The sequence below is a fragment of the Semicossyphus pulcher genome, unplaced genomic scaffold, assembly GCF_022749685.1.
Source record: "Semicossyphus pulcher isolate SPU_LCO1_2020_fin unplaced genomic scaffold, fSemPul1.0.p SCAF_15, whole genome shotgun sequence".
NCBI lineage: Eukaryota > Metazoa > Chordata > Actinopteri > Labriformes > Labridae > Semicossyphus > Semicossyphus pulcher.
Window position 1 is genome coordinate 23571582 of NW_027211659.1, and position 25481 is coordinate 23597062.

Consider the following 25481-nt stretch of genomic DNA (forward strand, 5'->3'; position numbering starts at 1 on the left):
AGTCCATGTAGCTTTCCCACTCGATCTCAGTGAAAGAAGAGATGAAGATGAGGTACTTAACTTTTCATTTCAACTTTTCGTTGCTTTGACGCGATGAAGTTGTGAACGTGATTGCTTGCTACCTCTGCAGGTGTTCCTCATGGCTGGAGCGCCTTCTCTGCTGCGTCCTTGTTCTTGTCAGCCCGAATGCAGCGCAATGGCCAGGTAAGAACTAACACTGGGACCGTGAATGTAAAGGCTCGGATGGCGTGCCCCTCGGTTTATCTAATTTGGATTGTTAATAGCCTCTGAAAGATATATCTCCTGATACACACAAGTTTCCTTTACAAGAAGAGTTTTAAATAGTAAAATAATTTGCTAATATTGAGAAATAATCTTTTTGTGGGTGGCTGCGGGATTTTATATGCTCAATTTAGCATTTTTAGTAATGTGATTATTGCAGATGACCAATGATTTGTTGTGTAAGCTTTATGCATAACTGAAGTATCAGACTGTAAAAACTTTAGGGTGCCCTCAGTTTACTCCTTAAGTCCTCAGATGTTTTACATAGCTGACGTGAAAGAGTTGCAGCAACATTTAGATACATGATGCTGAACGCTATGTATAATGTTTGCTCACTGTTTACTTTGCTGTTTATGACTTGGATCACAATATAAAGAACTTAGTTTTTCCTCTTTTACCCAGAATCTGTAGCTCCCTTTCATTCATCATTCTGTGCCTGACTAGCATGGCTGCCACAAAGCTGGGATGTCACATTGTTATGATTTATTGATAAAACACTACGGTTTGTCCATTCTGACAAGGTCAAAGTGGCACTAGGACTGTTTACAGGTTTTCTCAAGTCCAAAGTCTGCTTTGCTCAGAAACCCACATTCCTTCTTTGTTTGTCCTGCTCTGTGTCTGACCGGAGACTGTTGCCTTCGGTGGCTGCAGCTCAGTTACTGAAAGATGCTTTCCCCCCTACTGCCCTCCTTTGTGCCGACCTGTTTGCATAATACTGCAGGCACAAGCTACATTCTTAACTTGATCTTTCCAGCTGCTGTAATGTCAGTATAATTGATCAAAGAGGTGATAACAAAGGAGCGTTTCTTTTACAAACGCGACAGTAGGGCTGTTTGAGGTCTGTATGAGCCACTGAATGAAAGAATTATCTTCTGCTGGTGAATAATTTATCTTTGAACCTCACTAATGTCCTTCGTTTAATTTAGTAAACGTACAGTTGGAGGGATGTGTAGCTGTCAGATGATAGGGAGAGGAAACTGAGAGGACATTGATTAATATTTGATTGACTGTGATCACCACCGGCTAGCTAGAAGAAGCATTTTAGGGGCTTTGGGAGAAGACATGCCTCATATGTCAAATTGAATTCCTCCTAGAACTTAATTGTCTTTTGTAAGCAACCCAACCCATGTAGCTCTGTGAACATGCTACATCAAACATTGCTTGTCCTCCTTTTTTCTTCTCTGTTATGATAACAATACTCCATCCCTATCTTCAGCGTAGATCAGAAGAGGTAAAAACACTTGAAAAAGGTACTGAAAGTTACACTTAAACAACGTGACACTTTCCCAGGAATGCCGTCCCGTCTGTGTGTGTGTCCAGGTTGAAAAGGCCAGTCACTCCGTCTCAAGAGCACTGCCTTTGGCCGCCTGCGACATGCTTGAATTAGGTCTGATTCATTCCCAGTCCCTGGCTGGGTCAGGAATCCCTATTGTCATGTGATCTTTGACATGCACCCAGCGTGGTTTTTCCCTGAGGGGGAGCAGGACGGGGTGGGGGGAGGGGGACGGCTGTATGGGGACATCCCGCGGAGCCTTTTAATGGCTGAATTAGATGCCACATTAAAAAATCACAGCTGGCTTGGGGTTTTCTTCTTTTCAGTGCAGGGACGGGCTGACAGGCTTTCTGTGTGCTGGGAAAGGATAACAAAGGTTTTTAAAATCCTTACATTACTGTATTTACTTCAGCATGGGTGTGGAATATATTTCACCAAGATTAGCTGCAACTGTTCGATTAACGGTGCTAGAAGTGATTCTAAACCTTCCATCTGATTTACTTGAGCCCTAGTTGGTGATGCTCTGGTTTATAATGATAGATGATGGAATAGCGGGTCTGAGCACCGCTTGACAAACGTGTGTTGACACGTCATGTATAGCTGCAGAATTAGCAGGAAAACAGCTGCTTCCACACCTCAGATGTGTCCTGAGTTTCAAGGTCCAAACGTTCCTGTTTTTTCTTGTTGATTCTCTGCTGCTGCAAAAATCAGTGTTGCACTTCAGAAACCTTTTAAGTTACATTTCTTTCTTTGTTGATTTTTAAATTTCTAGTTTTCAAAATACCACGTAAAATAGTTTCCTACAAAATTGCAGTTTGCTATGTCGATGGGTTGTTTTAAGCCTTCACAGTTGTTACCATTACTGTGGCTTTTCAAGATATGTTTATTTAGGCAAGGTAGTTTAGTTATTTTACCTTTATTATCCATTTAGCCTTTTATGGATAGTTGAAAGACAGGAAGGACATTTTGGGACAGATAGAGAGGGAACTGAAGGTCCTTGACCGAGTTCAAAGCTGACACATTGCGGTGACATACACATTATGTGCTTTGGCCCACTGTGCCGACAGGATGCCCTACCTGTGCCTTTTTATTTTTAGTGATAGTCCAGGTGGCTGCCGATGAATGGCCTGCGTAACACACTTTATTTGATAACCACAGAGCTAATTCAGGTGTACATTGTGAGCGAGCTCTGTCAACATAGATAGGCAGGCTGCATGGTAAGTGTAGTGCAGGTAGTTAGATTTCAAAATAAAATCTGTTTCTTTTCTTCCATGTTCCAAAGTTGTGGCTTTTATTAAGATAAATACAACTAATTGAATTGTGTTTTTATTTCAATAAACCATAAAATGCGTGTGATTCTGCACTTTCAAGTGAAAAATCACATACATGGCTTCTTAATCAAAGACATGGACGAATACTGAATTCCTGTAATGACACTATAAGGTCATAAAGTCCAGACGCTACAGTATGTACAGCTATTCATGAAAGCTGCTTTTTCTCTGGTGAATGCCCATTAGATTGGTGCCTCTGTTAGGATCATTGTAGCTCTCGCATGAAATAAATGGACCGACTGTGCACAGATTCTGTTGACTCAGTGAACCTTGTGATGTCTAATCCCTGGATTTTCTAGTCAGTAAACCTACTTATTCCCTATCAACATCTCTGGAGGTGCCTTATATGAAGCTTTGGAAGTTCAATGCAGCATTGCTAGCGTTTAAAATGACATTATACCTCTGCGAGGAAGATGATTGTTTGTATCTTGTCTTGTGTGTGGAGATAGCTGGGTGTGTGTGACTGTCAGTGTTAGCTTACATCAGTGTGAGGTTGTGGGCGGGCATCATTCATAATGTCAAGTGGGTTTTTAAACCTCCTTGTCTGGCAGCCATTTTTCTCTGCATTTTTTAAAATTTGACACCATTGACACGGCTTTTATGCACTTTTAACTCGTGCCAGTATGTCAGCTGTCTTTTGTCTCAGAGTCACTAAGATGCAGGTCAGGTTCGCTCTCTGCTGATAATCTGAGCCAGATGCAGTAATGGACTGAACGCGTCTTTTTGAGTCCCATTTAACGTAAAAACAGAGTACTTCCTTTGTGTTTCATAAAGACTGTCAAAACAATGTTTACATGGTCATTTCTGTCCGTCTCTCAAAACTCATGCAGCGTAACAGGACTGCACTGGAACACGGCACAGCCTGTCAAAAATCGGGACAAAAAAATGTCTCTGTTTGAGAAACACACTCAGTGAGGAGACTGAAGAGGAAATCTAGATATGGTGTCGTTTACTTTAATGTGGATGTGTTTTTGTAAGAACACCACGGTGGTCACATCCTGCTTTGATTAGTCAATTCAAACCATCTGGATCCCGTAGTGACTCTGACGAATTGTATATCTGTGCTGGAAATTGTAAAACATGGCCCAGCTTGAGAATCAGCCCTGTGTCACCAGGCACGCTGATTAAATCAGAGTGTGTGTACACGTTTAGATTTTACCAAAGATTACCTGTCAAGAATAATCACGTAACCAACTCATCACTTGGCTGGGAGACGTGGCCTTAAAATAACATCTCCATTTTAATACACCACTTCTGTTTATTTTAATCAAATTTGATGCCACAATTTTACCCACTTTTGGCTGGTGTTTTCAGGCTGCCGCTGTCTTGTGCAACTTGAAGTCCTGCACACTGCTCCCACTTGGCTGCATGCCTCTGTTTGAGATGCTGGATTTTATTAGTTGCGCTGATGCTCTCAGTTGCCGTAGACTAAAGACAAACTTTAGTTTTTCGTGTGAAGTAGTTGGCTTGAGCTTGGAACGTGCAATATTTAACAACTTCAGAAGCCTTTTTAGGAACAAACTCCTCAGTTTTATGAGCATCCGGGCATCCGGCCATGTTGACATTTCACCTTGTTTAAAGATAGCTTGGGGTTGATTTTAGATTGCTTTAATCGTGCAGAGGCCTGATCAAATTTTATTAGAGCAGTTGTAATCTTCATAACTGAGGCCATGTCACAACCAACACCAATATGTTTTAAGAATGAAACAGGACCAAGACCAGTAGGGTTTATGTCAGAGGTGACATTAGATAACTTTGATGTAACGTTACTTTATATATTTAATACACAGCTTTATGAAAAGCAAAAATGTAACGTAAATGTAATGACTAACAATTTGTCACCTGCACCCTTATTCTCCAGCCAAGTTCACACTACATTAGCCGAATCCTAATACATACTGTATACTATGCCTATATGTTTACTACATAGCGTAGAGCTTCCCATTTTGCATCCAATCAAAGTTATGATCTTATAAATCACACAATGCAAAATAAAATTCTGACTGCAATTGTCTTTAAATACAACTTCCTCTTTGTATGTCCAAGACAACACAATGTTGTACAATGTGATGGAGTCCTTCAAAAGGCCTTCAAAAGAAAAGGCAAGACAACGGCTGTTCTTGAATACTACAACAGTAGTTCATTTATTATGTAACATCAAGCTTCTGCTTTGCTTTGACTGATTGAACAGTTAAAAGGAAGATTGCACATTGTTGTTGCACACTAGTTATGTTGTAATTCTGAAGATGAGGTGTATACATCTATCATATGTAGTGCACCTAATCCAGTTGTTGACCTTGCACATCAGAAACCCAAGTGAATGTTCACAGAGCTTATGAATCAGAAGAGCAGAAATCAGAAACAAAACACTCACCATGATCAAAAGTATGATAAGAAATAGAAAGCTGATACTGTTTATCTAAACACCACAGGTTTGTAAGTAGAGCAGTGGCAGGGCTCTGCTAAGTATTTGTCCGGGATTTGCTATGCCCTATCATCTTCCTTTCCAGGGCAGAGCTCCCTTTTTGAATGTCACCGACAGCTGTTATTTGTATTTTTATGTGCTCCCACCACTCAGTGTTTCAGGTGCGCCCGGCTGCTCTCTCATGTTGTCCCTGATGTCAAAATGCTGGTTTGACAGTGGCAAAATACAGAGGGACACCATAATTACTGCTTATGTTCCAAGAGAAGAGGATTTGTAGGGCCACTTGCTCTGTACACCCAACTATCTCCAGCTCTAATGGCACATTGAGTGCCCTCTTACCTCTCAGCACCTCTTTCCTGTTTGCGGCCAAACCCTCACTTATTTGCTTGTGTTTCCCAGCCGTAACAGCTAGTGGGAGGTGTGAAGCCGAGCTCTGCAAATAACAGGACTCTTGTTTTAAAGATTAGAACATAGAGCAAGATGGACAAAACTTAAGTGTTACTATGACTTTCAAAAGTAAAACTGACCCATTTCCATCTCTGTAACCATAGTTATTCATATTTGAAGATACCTTTGAAATGCTTGTGGACTAAATCAAATGGGAAGCACTGCACAAAATGAAACAATTTGAGTTTTTGAAGACTTGGAGGACAAATAGAGACTACTGCTTATTTAGAAAGATATCAAGCTGCTCGAGCAGTGACAAAAGCCCACAATGAAGCCTGTGATGGGCGAACATAGCCGCAATTGTTATAGACATGTCAACCACCCAGTCTACCTTGGCAAAGGGCTTTTAGCCCCTTTAGAGACCATTACATTTCAAGCCAGGCTTACTTCTATTCTTTCAGCAGTTTGTCAGCACTGTAGGCTGCAGCCTGGGTGAACACCGGTCTCCATGGCCACCAGGTGCAGATTTTTCCACCACAAAGCCGCATTTGGCTGAAGCAAAAGAAACTGGATCTGTCTACCTGGCACTTTGTCCCCAGTCTCCAGCTTTAGGGAGTGTTCACTTGTCCTCACTGACAGCCTGCTGAACACAGGGAGGCATGAAACTAGAGACCCCCCCCTCCACCCATTTACATTCTCTTGTCGTAAGAAATCTATACCATAAGCTTTTCACCCTCCAGGAGCTTGGACTGATCCCGATTGACCAAGACTATATAGAGCGCGTCATGTCTGCAGTTTAGATGTGATCCTCTGAGGTGTTTTCAGAGGTGCTTTGCAGATTCAGACCTGTAATAAGCATATTTTAACTGTCAGATGTGACAAGCACCAGCTACCACCCAATGCGTTTTTTTAATGAATGAATAGACCATTCAGAATTTCACGAGGCCCCTCTCGGGAATGCCATTGTGCGTATTCGAACCTCACTTTGTCGTTATATCCCTCCTTTTTGCTCTCCACATCTTCTTATCTTCTGATTGACTCTCCTGATGTGCAGGCCGCTTTTCAAGGCATCCTTGAATTCCACTCATTCACCCGTCCTTCAAGAGCTACCATGTCTGTAGGCACTTCTCTTTTTTTACCCCCTCACAAATCTCACACCATGGGGGTGTGAACTGAGGAGAATCCCATGGGACGGGGAGATTACCATCAAGCCAAGAGCTCCTGTGACAAAAGAAGGATTTGCTGAGTCCTGCACCTCTGTACTCCACTTTCGTACGCTCCTGCCGGAAGTGGGACTTTGGGTGAGGTATGTGATCCGATGACATGGCCTGTCTTCACTGTACCTGTCAGAAACCCAGGGGTGGACTTTCCAGGTGCACTGACTACTGGATTTGATCTCAGGTAGTGGACCTAAAATGAAAGGTGTAGAGAAACTATAACGTTTTTGTCGACGTCTGTTGAGTTTGAAAGTATTTTCAACCCATTCAGCTGATTTGCCCTGAAGTTAAGTAGCGCTTAACATCAACTGTCATGCACTGCAGTAAATCTTAGTGAATACATCCCTTTATCCCCTTTCATGTATACATTAATACTTGACAGTATAAAGAGACAGAAGACCAGCAGGCCAAGAAGCACTCAGATACGTCACTTAAAGTACTGTATGCTCTGTTACAAGTAAAAGTCCTGCATTTAAGATTCAGTATGTAATTATTAGGCTAAATTAAAAAGTATCAACGTACAGTTATTGTTTTGCAAAAAAACCAGCCCTGCGAATCAGTGTGCAAGTAGTATTTTACTGTTGTAGCTCTTAAAGGTGGAACTCTCTTCAACTACTATAATTTAGCTCAGTGCTTCCCAACCTAGGGGTCAGACCTCTCCAACTGGTCATTAGGAAAAGGACATTTTGACCTCTTTGAGCCTCAGACATTCTTTTTTGCAATTGCAAAAATGATTTGATAGGACAGCTCAAGAGTTGAAAATACACAGAAGACAAAGTTGGGATATCATGCATCAAAGGGCCGAGGGCCGATTCTGCGAAGACTCAGCCTCTGGGGCGCGCGCTCTACCACCACACTGTTTAAATGAAACCATCTGAGATGTTCAGAGGGGAAGTTTCTCTTTGGAGGAAGTGCTGCTGACAACTCAGACATCTGAAATGTGACAAGAAGCCGTAACTGGATACATTTTTTAAGGTCACAAGTCAAAATGCTCAGAAACCACTAGTTAAATGCTAAATACTGTAAATACTAAAACCATCTACCTCTGGTACATAACAACCTGATTCACAACCATATTTACTCTGTTGCACCATTGCACTATTGTCTCCTGTCTGTAAGTGTTGTTGTGTGTTTTTTAAATGTATATATACATTAATTTATATAATATAATTATATTAATAATTTGTAAAATATATTTGTATCCATAGGTCTTTATATAGGAGTCAAATTCCTTGTATGTGCCCACATACTTGGCCAATAAAGCTGAATCTGATTAAATGTTTTATGTAAAATAAAAATCTGAAAGTAATAAAGTAGTGGAGTAAAAGGACAATATTTTCCTCTCAAATGTAGAGGAGTATAAGATGAAGAAGAATGAAATGTAAATAATTAAGTACCGGTACCTGGAAATAATAATTAAGTGAAGTACTGGAGTAAATGTACTTGGTTACATTCCACCACTTCAGAATCCACTGGGATCATGTGCTGAGCCTGGATTTTTAGAAAGTGAATGCCTCGGTGGCTTGTAACTTGAAAGCTGCTAATTGTTGTGTGAATCATGAGCTCACAGACAATAAAGGGTGCCCTCTATTCACTGGCTGTTGTTATGGGCCAGGTGGCACAGTGCCATCCATTGAGAGGTTTAGAGAGGAGGAACATAGGCCAGCCATGGGGACATTAAACATTTAGAGGTCCAGTGAAAGATTTGCAGGGCCATTCGTCTGCGGATACAGTAGCTTTATCAGACAGGAGAGGGTCTGCAGTCAGATTCTTCCCTCTGTGGCTACTTGACTTTCTGAAACATCCTGTGAAGCCCTGTTAGTGCCATGTTCAACAGCACCCTGTGGTTTCACAAGTCTCCTTTACAACCTTATTATTTGGCCGTGGTAATAGACTTGGCTTTGTAAAGTTTTTCTAGCCTTGAGTTTCCTGTCTTGAATGTGTCTGCTCATCTTAAAAGTACAATAGAGGATAAGAATGCAAGCGGGTTATTGGGCACGCTGGGCAATGGTAAAGGTGTCAGTATCCATCCAGGCTGCACTGTGCTGTAGTCATTTATTCCTCCTTACTTACACACATTTTCATCTGTTCTGTTCTCTATAATGTAACAGCCAGGGGTGGGCAATATCACAAATATGTTTTTTGCAATAGTGATACAGATTGATGATATTGATACTGATACATTCCTACAACACCCAGCATGCATTGCGCCCCTCCCTCTGAAAGGAACGGCCCAGCAAGAGACGGCTGGAGTGACATACTAACGTTTTCTAGTCAAGGACGGCTCAGAGCGGTACAGAATCCGAAATACGACGAGAATATACCAATGGGTCGTTTGAAAAAGTCTTCGGGTCTGCAGTCTGCATGTCAAACCTGACAGTTTTGAACGAGACATGACCATCGGAGGTGGACATCCTAGATTGAGGAAGTGTAGTTTAGCAAGCTCCCTGGCCCTGGAAAACCTCCGCCAGACTACATGAAACGCATCATCTGGTTAGGGTTTCCCAGGGCCCATTGGAGAAGCAGATAGCGTCCTCCAAAGACACAGAGTGTAATTGCACTTTTTTTCTACCATAATGTCATTAGCTCCCCATAACGGCATGACAGGACTGAGGTTAAAAATCAGCAAACTGGCCCTTTAATGGCATGGCACTTTGCACTTACAGGAGGCATATGTTGAGTGCACAAAACCCAACAACAGTGAACAAGCATTGTTTGCATGCACTTAGATGTATTGACCATAACAGAACATTGTTTGCACTGAGAGTTCTACTTTGTGAAGAAATACAAATGGTACAAGGTCATTTGGAAAGGAGAAATTGGTCCTATTTACGAAGAATTGACCTCCAAAAATGAGATGGTATAGAGGTTTTTGTGTCAATCTGTTCACCTCCACTAACTGCTTTTCTACAAACATGGCGTTTTAGCTGTAATTTTTCAGTCATACACTGTCACAGGTATCTGATGTCTGTATTTTCTAGATTCTGTTTGTGTAACTGTAGTTGTAGCTGGGTTCTGAGTGCCTCCTAAATTTGAAATTCCCTGAAAATGTTTGCATGGGAATAAGCTCAGCTTCTTGGTTGGCTTTCTGCACATTTACAACGTATTTACTTATGACAGGAAATAAGTAAAAAGAAACTGGATTTGGTTAACAACACCTGACGAAACCGTACCTGGCCGTCCACTGTTGGCTTTATGTGTCAGAACACTTAAACAGGCACATGCTAGCCTTGGGCCTTGGTGGGGTTTGTGCTTGTTTCACTCAGTGTCTTGTTTCTTCCCTTTTCTCTTTATCTCTGTGAAACTATGAACGCATGATAAGGTCTGAATGCCCTCGGGTGAGAATAATGTAGATTTCTGGTAAATGTTTATACAGTCGATCAGATCAGAGGGAGAGGTTGTTTTTGAGAACAAAGTCCCTAACTTAGCTCTATTTTTTGTCTTTATTTGTGCTTTTGCCATGAAACTAAATGTTCCCTGTTGCTTGTCTGTAAGTTTGTTTGAACATTGTCAGAGTTTCTTTAGACAATAGACATAATATTGATTCAGGTATGATAGCATATTTTCGACCCAACATTTTCTGTTGTTTCTGAAATACCATATTCTAATTCAACATTAATTCAAGCTAAATATTTCCCAGCTGGTTCACAAAGTTCACTAGTTTTAGATCAGGTTGTCGCACCAGCCCACCAAAGCCCCATCACGTGGATTATAACATGCCTTTGCTTGGCTTAAGCTGAAACAGAGGAAGAGCATGACCTGTGGGCTTTTTGTGCTAAAGTGCCCAGCGGGGGGAACACTGAACGCTGGCACCCTGGACCCTAGTCTGGCCTGTACTAATTGAGGGCCCTGATATTGTCTTGTCGATGAAAGCCCTCTTTGTCCCACTTATTTCTCTTCATCTACTGTATCCCCCGGGCCTCTGATATAGCCATAGGCATAACGTCATTCCCCTCCAGCCATTGTCTCCATTCATTACAGGGGATTAAAGTGTCAGTTGAAGGTGAAGTATGAGCTAGCCGACTGTATTCACCGAGGGCTTTTTGAAGGTGTTTTGGCTCCTAAGCTAAAAGTTTGTGCCCTGGTCGACACAATGTGGATGGGGCTTTGGCTTTTGGGGTCTAGAGGGCTTCATCTGAGGGAAAGGTCAAAGTCTTTGCTTCTCAATAAACAGAAATGGGAATTAGATGTGATTGGCACTCAGTAGCCGAGATTTAAGACTGAAGAAATGGTGTCAAACCGTGAGCTTTCTTCTTCTTTGGTTGACAACTTTGATCATCAATTCAAACAAGTCAGTAGTTTGTCCACTTAGACCACATTTACATATGCAATTGTTCAGTGCATGGTGGCTAAGTGGGTGAGCAAAAACCTCCTCCTTTTATCACAGTCGTTGTAGCGGTTTCCTCACTGTGGAATTTGTATCAGTCTGCCGCAAATGTCAAGGGTTTGGGCCTATGATTCCCTCTAATGCAAAGGGGAAGCTTTGTGACAAAAAGAGAAGTGTTTTACCCCCTTTCATGGTCGGATTTACTGTCAGAGTGTTGATCTGCATTGACATGTTGTTGAAGTGCCGTGTAAAGCTGAAACTCAACACTTGAGTGAGGCCTAGCGGGTTTCAAAGAACCAGCGAAAGGACAAAGAGACGGGACCGGCCAACAGACTGATCTGACAATCTGCCTCTAACGCACGAATGAGATCTGCATGCACATTCTTTCCACGTGAAACCCACGTCTTCAGTGGAGCATGTTATTTACTTGTGCATTCAGGAGCGACAACAGGGATGGATGGAAATCATTCTTGGCTTATGCTGACTGCTGAGAGGATGTGCATATGTATTTGCACCTTTGCCAGCATTTTTAGGTGCTTGCCAAATCTCAGACCTGTGTAGGCAGGTAGATCTTGTGCATTCATGGTGAACTGAAGAGTTGAAATGGGGTGATGGAGTTATAAATGTAGGACAGATCAAAGTTTCCTTTTTTGCCCTTACTATATAAACATCTCCAGAGAGATGAAGCTCACAGGAAAGCTTTTATTTCAAAGTTTCAGAAGTTTTAAAAGGTTTCTGTAGTACTTAACTTCTTGCGGTAGAATCTTACCTGGATTGCGTCAGATAACTGTATTTAATGATAGACTGTATAAATAATGGACGTAGCTACTGTGACGTCACCCACTGGTACCTCGGCTGCGAAAACGAAGCCGAAATATGGCCGCTGCCATCTTGCTTTACTGGAGCCCAAAGTGACCAAATTTGGCTGAGAGGGTGGTGCTGGAGAGGAGCAAGGGCTTGAAAAACGGCAAGTTATCAAAGCTAAGCAGTCTGTGTTGACGTCGAGCAGACAGCCAGCAGTATCCACCTGTAAGTCAAGTGACCCGGCTTCTATGATTTAAGGCTTAATAAAATTAAAACAACCCCTGTACTGTTATCATGAACAGCGAAATTAGCTATTAATAACAAAACCGATTTTGGTGCCAGGCTGTAAACATGTTTATTTCTGCTGTAAAAATGGACATTTTCCCATCTGCAATAATGTTATTTCTTGGTTTCTGGAGCCTGCCTCAAGTGGCCACTTGAGGAAAGGCAGTTTTTTGCACTTCCACATTGGCAGAGTTTGTATCAGAGAAAAGGTTTTTATCGGAGCATACGAATGATGAAAAGTCAAGTACATTTGAAGTACATTACTTAATTCTCTATAACTCTATTTGCTACAATCAAATCTGGACATGGTTCAACTTTTCACTATGCTGCATAGACAATGAAAAAAACATACCAATGTTAGTGTCTCTGTAGGCGTCAAGCATGCAAACAGAGCTTAAAATACACAAAGGAATGTTTAAATATTAATGCTCTTTATGAAACTGGAGGTATGAAAGTCTTTCAGTAAAGTATGCTCTCATTTTTTTACTTTACAATCACTTAACTATCAATGTTATGATATCTATGAAGCCAAAGCTTTCCAGGACTCAGACGCTGATGAAACACCTTACAAGATCAAACAAATTACTGCCTGTCTTTCTCTTAATTTGAAAGGCAGCTTTTGGAAGTTGCTTGAGCAATCAGTGTCTGTGCACATGCCTCGACATGGTCTCTACAATTTGTAGCAAATGATCCAGTCTCCTGTCTGAAGCGTTTGATCTCTCAGTCCTTGTCTTTGGTCTTTATGGGTGATGAAATCTTTTCCAGGCAAGCCCCTGAAGTGTCATTGTTTGTGGAGCTGCTTAACCGTTGTCAAAATATTAACTGTGCACACCTTAGTGATGTGATTTTCATTGTGTATTGTGAGGAAACGCATATGAACCTTGAACTTTCTGTGTTGAAACATTGCATCAAGGTTGTTAGATGGTCAGTCAATAAATTGTCCTGTGTGACTGGCAGGAGAATCTTAAGAATGCTGATAGCCTGGGAACTTTGTCAGTGGACAGTCTGCAGGCCAAAGAGGTGGGCCTCTATTTTATTAGATATGAGCACGTCTTGGAATGTGACCATAATGTACCTTTTGACTCCTAGAGCCAACAAGCAACGGCAAGCTCTCGAGTCCTTTAAATTCCTTACTCTTTGACACTTTTTGGACAAAAATACTCCTTAACGCTTTCTTTATCATATTTCAAGCTTTGCTTTAAGACTGGTAAATCCGTGCTCTGCTGTGTGGTTCACAAAGTCATATACAGTAGAAGATAACATCTCTAACCACCATTTTATTATGTCCACACCGCTATCGGTACGCTTCCACACTAAAGAGTTTTCCCATGGCTGGAAGGAAACGTTGTGTAGCAGATAGCTGTTGTCAGAAAGCAGGTGCATTCACTGATGTATGAAGTCAATGTAGACTCAACACTATCTGTGGCTCCTTCACAATAAAAGCCTTTAATGACATAGGGCTTGATGTCACATCCTATCTCCCAAGTCTACTGCAATTTAAATTGAAAGTCCAGAATCAACTCTTTTCAATTCAATTTGATTAGCTCGTTGATGATTTAGTTACATCATATAAATAACTAAAGATGCAATCAGATACAGCGCTGAACCTAAAATGCGCTGATATTACAGACAGCTGACCAGCCTGCATTAGAAAGCAGGGACAGACTAATAAAGTAGTATCAGTTCAGTTCAGTGTTCAAGTCCATGGCATGTACAGTGCTTCCTGACTACAGACTGTTTGTGCAGTGATGAGGAATTGTGTTGGAAATCTCCATCGACTGCTCACTGTTGAGTAAACTATTAATCGAATGAGTGAGTTATGGAGTGGTTTTGGACCAATGTCAGCTAACAATCCTGAGTCACAACGGTCTTGTAAACTGTGGTGGGTCTGCATATACTGTAAATATTTACATCACAGTTTACAGGACTGTCATGAATAAAGGTGGCTAATAGAGCCGGCTATCATCGCCATTACTTTTCATCTTATACAACCCTTGCGTGCATGTTGTAATAACTTGAGTAGACATTTTAAAACAATATGCAGCCTGCCAACATTTAGTGCATATACAGTAAACACATGTTCAACTTCCGACATTTATTGCAATAGACATTTTTAACTCAGCCCTACAAGCATGTAGAACTGATTATCGCTTCAACTGTGAAACTAAAGCATCTTGTGCCAACATGATGTAAGCTAATTTTCCAATGGGCCCGCTGTCAAGGTGTAACTTCTGCTCGGAGGCATGTATTCAGACATTACAGCAGTGAGTCAGAGCGAGGCTTTACAGCCACCTGGGGAAACTCGCCTTCGGTTACTTTGATTCTTATTTGAGGTTGAAAAGTTTATTTGAATCATCGTTATTATTATTCTCATTTTGATAATTACCAATGAAATCAAAAACCAATTAAGCTCAGCCGCAGACACTCTGTCTAACCAATGTCTCACACTGGCGTCTAGTGTATCAACTTCCACATTTATTGGATGTTCCTCTGCTTTCGAAAAGCAGCGTCTCCAGGTACTGTAACAAACTGTTGAATCTGAAACGTTTAACTTAGTATATGACCTTTTCAAAAAGCATTATTATTCTTATTATGTATGAACCTGCTTCCTGTAGATTAGAAAGGATTACAGACATGTTATTGCCTGTATGTAAACCTCCAGTATGAATAAAAAGAATCAAACTTCTTCCTCCTCTGTTGGTATGTTCTTGGTGTTTTTTGTTGGGTTGAGTGAAATGGGCTAAGAAGCTGCTGTTAAAATGGGTCAAGTGGGAAGATTAAAGAACTCAAGAACACAATGTGCGAACCCTGTGGTCTGTGGTTTAGACCCATGTTGTTCAGTGGTTCAGCCTATGGCAGCAGTTTCCGATTAGACTTTGTACTTTTCTTTTCACTTGTGTAGGAAAATGGTCTTAGAGAAGTTCATTTGAGTTTGTCGTCTCAACTTTGCCGTTTCAGTTGATTAATCCTGCACGCCCTTACGAGTTCAGGCTAATGTGGGGATTGCATAAATGCAGTCAGAAGAGAATGTGTGTTCACTTAAGAATATTTAAACGATGAAATTGGATTGGATGTTTAGATCTATTGTAAGTTGATGACACTATGGTCAAGATGAAGCTTTCTGGTAGGTTTTTTTGCAACATTAATGTGTAGGCAGTGGTTACTTGTCATGTATCATTTGATTAAGGACAGAGGTCAAACCCTCCAAAGACAGGCCATGTAACAAGCCTGTTGGGCAGATTATTAGAACTCCCATCGATTTAGTTAAAACATTGTCATGGAAGTAAAAAGATGAATCTCACAATATAGACCTGTGGCGAAGAGGCTGCTCGACTAAGATAATTGTGACACCTGATATTAAAGCCACCCAGATCAGCCTCTGTTTGGGCCTAGCACAAGAAAAACAGCAACTGATTCAGCATCAGTTTAGATGCACTCATCCCACCTCCTCATTCTACAGGTTTCAGCTCGTTCACTGTTTAAAACGCCACTAAAAGAGGTCTGCTTTGCTGTTTGTGGTCTGCAACTGTATGTTTTTAACATCTCCCCACAGCAGCGAGATGACTTGATTAAGTTTATGTTCGCTTTTTTTACAGTCATAATGGTTGTAAAGGCTGTTTTACTGGCAAGGATCCAGCAGGGAATTTACTTTCTGAGTTTAAGTTGTCATATTGTGCAATAAACCACTTTTAATTAAGTGTTCCCACGTGTTCTTACTATCTACTGTAAAGTCAAAGAATGTGATGTGGGTTGCCCTGCTGTAACCCTGCATTGATGGATGGATCTTTTAACCCCAAACATCACAACAGTATTCTTACCCCGAGGGCAAGTTAAACCTCTCACTTCCCCACCCTTTAAAACTCAAGTCTGGCCTCAGGCTGCTGACTGTGTCTCCAAGACACAAAAAAAGAGGGCTGCTGAGGTGTGTCCGTGGGATTAGGTGGGGGGCAGGGGTCCAGGGGGCCTTGCTTTAAGAGGCTACTTTTCAAGTGCACTGTACTTCTTGGAAAACTCAATGGAGAGCAGATTGGCAGACCATTTTTTCAAAGGATGTAGGGCAAGGTGGATCTGCGAGTGTTGAACAGGTTGAGTGTGTTAACAGTTGCGAGAAAATGGCCATCAGGACATGTTGGTTCACATGAGGTGTGTATTTGCCTCCACTTCCTGCTCCTTACCTTCCATACGCCTTACCCTTCCTGCCACCGCTCAGGTATTTGGACACATTCCCGCCGCGCATACCGCCGCTCAGCCCATACAGCCGAGCAGCGCTATTGGGTTACTGCAGAGTTACCTAATATGTCTGATCTGGGCTCAAAAGCGGCACTGCTTTAAGATCTGCTTCCTTATTAAGTCAAGGAGGCTGACAAGTCTGCACCTCTTACCTTTTTAAAATGTAGGTTAGAATGGCCGAGCCAAAGCTTTACGCCTACTGTACCTGAAAATAAGAGTTTTTCTTCCAGTGAAACATGAGCTGTATGATTTCCTCCTAAAAAGATAAAAGCAGTCAGAGTAGAAGCCCAGAACTCTCCCAGGGGTTATTAAATGCTTATGAACACTCATCACATACTAACAAGCCATGACTGATAGTTTCCGAGAATTTTATTAGAGAGTTGGGATCATGCTTCTGCTTTTCTTGCAGGGGGGAAAATGTGTTTTCCACTCATCTTTAGGTACTGAAGTAGGAAGTTTTCATCCAGCGCTTGGTAGTAAACATTTAAACAAACAGAAGAGATTCCAACTCATTGTGCAGCTTGATAAAGCCTGCAAGTGAATTTATTAAATCATTCATACTATCTCAGCCTTTATATTAGTGTGTGGCTTCATGAAATTCAGCCTCTGAAAGTCCGTCCTGTAACCATCTGTAGCTGCTGAGCTTTCCTTTTGTAGCTTCCGTGGTATTTATTCTAGTTGAATGGTGCATTGTTTGTCAGAAAGAAGAAAACAAGGCCACACACACACATACACACCCACACACACCCACCTCATCCTCTTTCCAACTGGAGTTCACCTTTGTCTGCTGCCAGAAAATGCCATGGCGTTAGACAGTTGCGTGTTTGTAGGTACAAATTCTGGAGTCAGCAAATTCATCAGGTCCCAAACAAAATAGTCCCTTTCCCCTCCCTCAGCCCATCTCTAAGTCCTGACTTCATTTCATCTCTGCTCCCCCTGAGTGAGTCCAAATAGCCATAAGCTCAGTGTCTGAAGTCAAAGTGAGGGGTCAGCATGCTTTCTCTGTCTCTTTCTCTCTCTCACACACACAGTGAAGTCGCCTTGGTGAATAGTCACAGCTTGCGGGGAATGCCTCGGAGCAGACAATAGCCATGTATTCTTACTTACTGCTCCCACCATCCAACTGAAACACGGCAGGACTCTGAGATCTGGTCTGTGTTCCCTCTTAATTCAAAGTGTCCCAGTTTGACTTGTTTGCCTCTTGTGAGACAGATCTGAGAGAATAAATAGGCCTACATTTAGCTGTTTTTAACCAACGAGAAAAGCTCTTTAAAATTTCAATCTGATATACAGCGCCAAAGGAAATCTAGAAACTTCAATAAATAAATGTAATCTCTTCACATCTTAATTGTGGCAGCCATTTCATTTGGACCAAGACCAAACCACATTTGGATGAGTAATAAAGAACAAAATAAAATTGGAAAACAATGGAAGGTGGGGTTCAGATTATTTAAGGCTGCTGTATTATACTTGCTAACTGACTGCTTGTTTTTAGCTCACTGTTATCAGACATTAGGAAACAAGACAGATGATCTCCAGCCATGCTAGCATCACTAAGAGCACACATGTATTTTTAGTTAAGTGCTACCATCAATATTGCCTACATGCTCTACAAAAAGAAGACAAATGTTCTAAGAGTCAAATGAAATCCAAAACAGGACCATGCAAATATTGACAGTTGCAGTGCCAACCACACTGCAACAACAACAGGCCATTGTGCGCTAGCATTCTCCTTTTTCTGTAGCCGTGGTGGCAGTTTACTTGCTGCGGTGACCCACTTCTGCTGAATGACGGTGTTGGAATGTTTCAGTTGTTCAGCTCTGTACTTTGGGTCTTTCTTTGCCCGCTCAGTGCTGTCAAATCTTTGAAGTCGTGGGATGAAAGGACGCAGCCTCACCATCTTTCGTCTTCAAGGACAGCCAGTGCACATTAAAGTGTGCCCCACACCCATTGCATTTTCTGCTAGGACCAGGTCATAAAAGTTACCTTGCAAAGGACAGAAAGAGGGACAAGTAAAGAGTGCAGGTATTCAGATGGCCAGACTTGTACGCCCCACCCAGACTTTCAAAGGAAGCATTGTGTCTGGATGACACAATCCATTAGGACTCTTCCTGTTTTTTATAACTGCTGTCTTGTAAGTTTTTGGTGATGTTCGAGTTGTTTTGTTCAGGACACGTTCAGTTGTCCTTGAAGCATGTGCTGTAAGGTAAAATGTCCCTCTAAGAGTAGGGCTTGGAATGAATCATTCATATTTTTCAGGTACAGAGTCTTGTTAGTCTTGTATATTTACGCAATATTTTTTTGCTGAAGCAGATGCTAGATGCTCTGCCAGGTCTAGACTTCAGCCAGCTTCACTTCTTGTGTGCCTCTCAGGGGCCTTTTGCTTCACATCTGGCCTTTAGTAAATAAAACACATGCTCAGTTGGATTGAGGTCAGGCTATTGACCTTGGCCAGTTGAGGCCAGCTGAGGACCTCTTACTGTTAGCCATGCAGAAAACTTGCCTTGTCTCTGTGTTTAAGATCATTGTCCTCAAAAGGACCTCTTAGTTAATTTTTCATTTCCAGACGGACTCATCAATGGACATGCACCAAAATTCCTTTGGATGCAATGGTAGACCTTATCCAATCACAGCTCCAAAACATGTGCCGTAGGTGTAGGCTGTTAGGCTACATTAGCTAGTTCCCAGATCCAATTCTAATGTAACATAATACACATACTTTTGGCAGGACACTATTATGTAACGAACACTCACCATTTGTACATGAATTAATGTACAGTTTATGCAACACTGATGCGATCGTATATTCTGAACATTCCACGTCAGCCATCTTGGTTGAGTGTGACAATGCCCTATATTTTGAAATAAATTTAAGTGAATATATATCTGTAATTTTTCATTAAAATATATTTGCTTTTAAGAGAGTATAAAAACATGAGATATCCCCTCCTCAAGTCTTTGCATAGAAAATATATTGCTGAAGCCATCTGTAGCCATTTAACCACATGACTGATGCAAAGCAACGATGAAGGAAATCCCTGAACGTCTGTTAAAGTCATTAGGGCCCATAGTGATCCAGTTGCCGTGTATATATGTCTGAAAGATGACAAATTCTGCCACCATTTCACTCTTTATGTCTCTCTCTCGCCTCCTTCTCGACGGGCTGTATTTTTCCTCCGTGGAAGTGTTACAGATGTGAAATAAATTACATGTGGTTTGAAAACATTTTCCTCTCCCAAATCCCTCAGAAATCATTCAGACATGCTATACCCATCATGGACACTTGATTCTGCGACTCCCCCGCTTGTACATTTTTGCAGAATAGAGATTCAATAATTTCAGCAGGATTTCCTTCTGAAAGGAAACAGGAGGCGTTTACAATGACTAATGTTGCCTTCTGATATTCTCATCTTGTGACTCGGCCAAAGTTTTTGAAACCTACTTTCTTTTAGTGCCTAGAAACCAAAGGTTTAAGAGGTTCGAGGGATGGGATGCGGTACAAAAGGCCGTAGCAACAATTGCTACACTGTTGATGTACCACTATTTGCCAGGTTGAAATAAAGTACACTTGTTTGTAATAAGGACAAACAGATGTAGCTGTTTTATGCTCAACAATGGAACTGAGTCAGACTGTCTTCCTTCCAGGAGGCTGTAGGTGATAGAAAACACCGCCCTCTCTCACTGACCACACAAAACCACAGCCCAGGGGCGATGCTTTTGGTGTGCCTGCCTGCCGTTCCTCTTTCACATGCAGTATTTTGGTCCTTCAAAGCCTGAACCAACATGATTGGAATGCCTTTTTCCCCTTTTGTCCCCTTTTTTTGTAGAGAGGCTCTTTTGTTCTAATGGGATAATTTAAGAAGGAATGTTTTCACTTTGGGGTTTGGAGCTGGGGTGGGGTGGGGTGGGGGGGCTGTTTAGGGCTGTGGGTGAAGATTGAAAAGATGGACATGGCCAAAAGACCTTTGTTGGTCAGAGATGGTCTGTCTCTGTTTGTTGTTTGGTTCAGTCCCTATTCCTTTTTTTTCTTTCATTAAACTCATAGAAAAGGGCTATATTTCTTGGAGGAGCACTTTACCAATTAACACTTTAAGTTATTCTTGGTACTAGAGATAAACCGATATGGTTTTTTCAGGGCCGATACCGATTATTAGTGGTCAAGGAGGCTGATAACCGATATTTGGAGCCGATATTAATTTGCAGTAAAAGTGAAAATATTGGCGTCAAAATTTTGAATAATACAAACTCCAACACTTAACTTTGTTTAAATGCCTTTAAGCATATGTTTATTAAACAAACAAACAAAAAGCGCAGGGAGTTCCCAGGGTCAGCAGCATCTTCTGCTCTGATAAAGTTAACTGAGAATTTAAATAAATAAATAACTTCCTGAAGTTTTATAAAGTAAATAAAACAAAGTTAAATACAATTTGCAAAGAAATGAACTTTTTCTCCTCTCCGCCGTGTGTGTGAGCACTCTGCATGCACAGCTTTCACTGCTGATTGGCTGTTACCCGTGCCATGGCTCTGCGTGTAACCAATCAGTGCTGTGGGTGGGACAATGCTGGAGACAGAGTAGTGACTGCAGACAGAGAGGCGCGGCTGCATCAGAGCCAAAATAACCCAGTTTTAAATTGATCTCTTATCGGCTGTCGAATATAAAAAAACGAAAAAAGAAAAAAAGGCCGATGCCGATACGCGTCAAAATGCCAAATATCGGCACCGATAATCGGTCTATCCCTACTTGGTACTCATGAGCCTGTGAAAACATCATCATGGTTACGAAAATATCTGATGTCAAAATTACACTATAAACCAAACGTAAATCAAAAAGTGCTTCTTAAGAAGAACACCACTTTACATGTCTTGTCTTTTCCCCCCTGGTCCTAGTCAATGTTTTCAAGTATGTCCAAAGAAAATGTCTTATGGTGACTTTATTTGTGTTTTGGTTTGACTTAAGTGTGTTTACGGGAAAATGAGTCCTTCAGTTGAAATAAGTATTCATGTCAGAGAAAATAAACAGAAGAACATTGCCCGTCTTGGTTGTCCCTGTGTGTTCCCAAAGTTAACAGAGCACAGTCGCCTGATATTACTGTTTACACATAATCTATGAGGCATGAGAAGTGGTATTTCAGTGAATAAATACTGTTGCCCGCCAAATGCATGTTTACAGTGTTCTCTTCTGCTTCTTTGGAATGAAGCGGGACTGAACGAGCCTAAGAGGTGTGACGAACTAAAATATCTTCAACTGTATCACACTCTCGCAACAGCTGTGGTTATCATTTTAGCACGAAAATAAATATTTAATATTTGATATAGTGTTTTTTTCTTTAACATCACTTCAGTGGTTCTTGGCATCTTTAAGTTTCAACATTCAAGAATTATGAAATAGTAGAAAAACTTGCTTAGAAAACATTTAGCTGTTCTTTTCTTCCATTACCCGGTTTTCTGTGGCCTGCTGTCTTCTGATAATGAGTCAGCAGTATTCTAGGCTTTTATTCCCACTGTCTGTCTGCATGCTTGTATTGTCTTGTCTCGCATGAGGGCTTTCATCTGCAAACAGTTTATTTGCTTACAGTGGATTATGGAGAAGAAGTTCCTGTGAGCTGTCAAAGCCACAGAATTTCCTCTATTATATCCCAGTTCCTTCTCCTCTTGCTCTTAAGAACGAATCTGTTCAACTAAGAGAACAATTCCCTTTGATATCCCTTAGTTGGAAAACGATGTGTTCAATGTGTTGCCTCTGCTTTTGAATACGTGTGGTTGATGCTTTTTGCAACATTGGGCTCTTTGCCATCGCATGTGCTAAAGAACGTGAGTCAAAAAGTAAGTAGCCCTAGTCTGTGACACTTATCCAGCATTACATTTGGAGGGTTCTGGAAATACCATCACAACAGTGGTGATTGTTGTTTTGACAGAAATCCATCTCTTTTCGTTAGTTGACTCTTTGTAGAGTGCTAGTGTCATTGCACACTGTACAATGACACTAGCAATAGCAGGGCAGGATGTTCTCATTCATCAATCACAAAGTGTTGTCATGGGTGCCGAATTTGATTTACTTTAGGTTACAGGATGTCAGGAGCCGCTATGAACATTGAGGCTGTTAACTTAAGCTAAATAGCTGATTTTAATCCTTCGTCCTGTTAAATGAGTCGGAAACAAAATGGATGTGGTTTGAAACTAAAACAAAAATATCAGCTGGAAATGTTTTACAGTAAATCTGCTGTGTTAAATGGCTAAACACTTTGGTAAATTTAAAGACCTATATTGTCGTCATTTCAACTTAGAAGCTTATAATGATGGCACCAGGTAGACTGCAACCTTATTGTTTGTGATCGTTTTACAATTTCCGATCTAACATCTCTAACATCAGTATTACTGTTAAAGGGAGGGTATTGTGCTAATTTCAAGTAGCTTAGCATAATTTACAGTTAAAAAGTTTCTCACACTGGTGCTCTGTGCAGGCCCTCGTAAAGCCTCTGCCTGAAACGACTCAGTCAGCTCTGTTCCTTTAAGAAACCCCGCCCCTACAAGCCCACTTTCTTCTGATTGGCCAGCTCTCCGAAGCCCGCTGAGGCTGCACTTTGTGACAGCGTGTAGAAAAAACTGTGTGAAACCTGGCGTTCACAGCAGCCTGCAGACTGAGCTGAGAAGCCTGGGGATTACTCCAACATACTTTTACCTACAGATTTGAAACTTCACCCACGTTAAGTCTGGACATCCAACATTGTAACATTATATTTATGTCTTAAAATGTGAAACAGCATAATACCCCCTCTTTAAGGTTCAGCAGTGTTTTGGTAGGCATTGTGTTCATCATTTAAATTAATTATCTTTTTGCAATTTATGGATGACCACGATAATAAACTAGATAATACCTTACTATAGTTACAATGACATATTCACAATTATATTGAAACATTTCTTCCTTCTATTTAACAGTTGGTATGTTTAATAGTTGTTTGATAGTTTAATAGAGGTTAATGAACACTGTCATTGTTCTGTCTCTATTAAATGAGCAGCTATGTAAAGCCTAATAAAGGTTTGTAATTTCAGTATGACATTGATGATGCTGCCTTGGACCTCGTCCAAAAACTCCAAATACTTTTCATTTATTTAATATTCCTTTCTTTGTAATGGACCAATTGAGGGCACTTAATGCTTGGTCGGCTGAGTAAAGCTTGTGGAAATGACTCCCTTTCATTGGCATGGTCACAGAAGAATGCCCCTCTCACGGCCACAGTCCCAGGACCTTTGATTTAAACACATGCTTCACTCACTTTGGGATTAAGAGGCTGAGGAAATGGCCTGTTTGGAATCACCCAATGATTTGTAAAGTCCAAGGCTTAATTCCCGCCTGTTTAGCATCAAATGGACTCGCTGGCTTGTGTGACTGCAAGAGCTCAGACATGCACACACACACACACATACACACACACACACACACACACACACACGTACAGTACCAAAAAGTGTCAAAACCAGACATACTGTTACTTTCTTTGCTTTCATTTTTGCTTGTTAGAATTACCACCTGAGCCGTTCTCACCAACTGTGCCAAACCTGCAGATAAAAGGTCACAGGATTTAGAGCTCTGAAACTCCTTCCAGGGTAAAATCATTGTTTCATGTCTCCAAATCTTTTCTATCCCTAAAGCTAAACACAGTGAGCCGATGATGTGTTGTGTCGCGCAGACAATGTTGAGAACAAAGTATAAATGTTTGTTAGGCTCTAAATGTTTGCAAATCCTTCTGGCACGAAAGGCCGGTCTCCATGTTATTGACTGTCTGGTAATAGAGACGCCTGGATTTCCCCTCCATCTGTTAGCAAGCAGCAGAAATTTCCGATTTACCTCTGCGGATCCTCCTGACTCATGCTTTTTAACAGCAAAGGCGCTTTTGACTCATTTCAGCATGAGTCAGTGAGCGGAAATAAACACTGTCTGGGTCTTTACAGATGAAGCTGTTTAACTCTGAACAATAGCTGTAGTACGACTTTGACAGCATGCGTGTGCAAAAGAGGCTTGCAGTGTGCACAAAGTGTGAGGTGAATATAAATAGCCACAAACGATGCCTCAGATCTTTGTAAGGAATGATTAAAGAAACACTCCTGTGATTTCATGTCTCAGCGCATCACTGTCTCAATCCATTCCTGGCAAAGAGATGACGGTTGGTTTGTACTGGGGCCAAGTCTACCAGGCTGCCCACCATGCCTGCCAGTGCATTTTATTACATGGGTGAGGAACATAAAAGAAGTCACCATGAGAAACAGCCAAACTTTGACTGTGTGTCACAGGATGTTCTCAAATAATGTGCATAGTTGGGACAGTTATCTATTTTAAGAATCATGAGTACAAAAGGTTATTTCCCACATAAAAGAGAACCCGACCACAACAATGAGATTCTTTTGGTTGATGTTGGCCTTCAGCGAGCCCACACAAACACTCAGTCTTTTTCTTATTTACATGTAAGTTCACCTTTTTTAACTTAGTCGTACATCTTGCTTCATTTACCTTTAAAGTATCAGACACTTTTCAACCATGAAGTTCTCATTTCATGTCTAAATGTTGATTAAAGAGCCTGTTCACTGATTTTAAACCTCAGTCCTATCATGCTATTATATTATGGGGAGCTAACGCCATTATGGTAGAAAAAAATGCAATTTCACTCTTTGCCTTTGGAGGAAGCTATCTGCTTCTCCTGTGGGCCCTGGAAAACCTCCTCCAGACTATGCAAAACGCATAACCTGGCGGAGGCCAGGGAGCTTGCTGAACTACACTTCCTCAATCTAGGACGCCCGCTGCCAATGTCATGTCTTGTTCAAAATCGTCAGGTTTGAAATGTAGACTGCAGACAGAAGATTTTAACACCATCCACCGGTATATTCTCGTCGTATTTCGGATTCTGTATCGCTACGAAAACGG

The 25481-nt window shown here is 41.3% G+C and overlaps 1 protein-coding gene across 2 annotated transcripts in view; it reads left to right on the plus strand.

The window, feature by feature from the left end:
* The window catches only part of col18a1a (collagen type XVIII alpha 1 chain a), an 84237-nt gene continuing 58756 nt past the window's right edge, over nt 1–25481 (plus strand). For both annotated transcript variants that reach the window (XM_069663329.1, XM_069663331.1), the window contains exons 1-2: nt 1–52; nt 131–204. In XM_069663329.1, coding sequence (XP_069519430.1) covers nt 42–52; nt 131–204 — 85 coding nt within the window. In that variant the 5' untranslated portion in view covers nt 1–41. The remainder of the gene's footprint in view (nt 53–130; nt 205–25481) is intronic.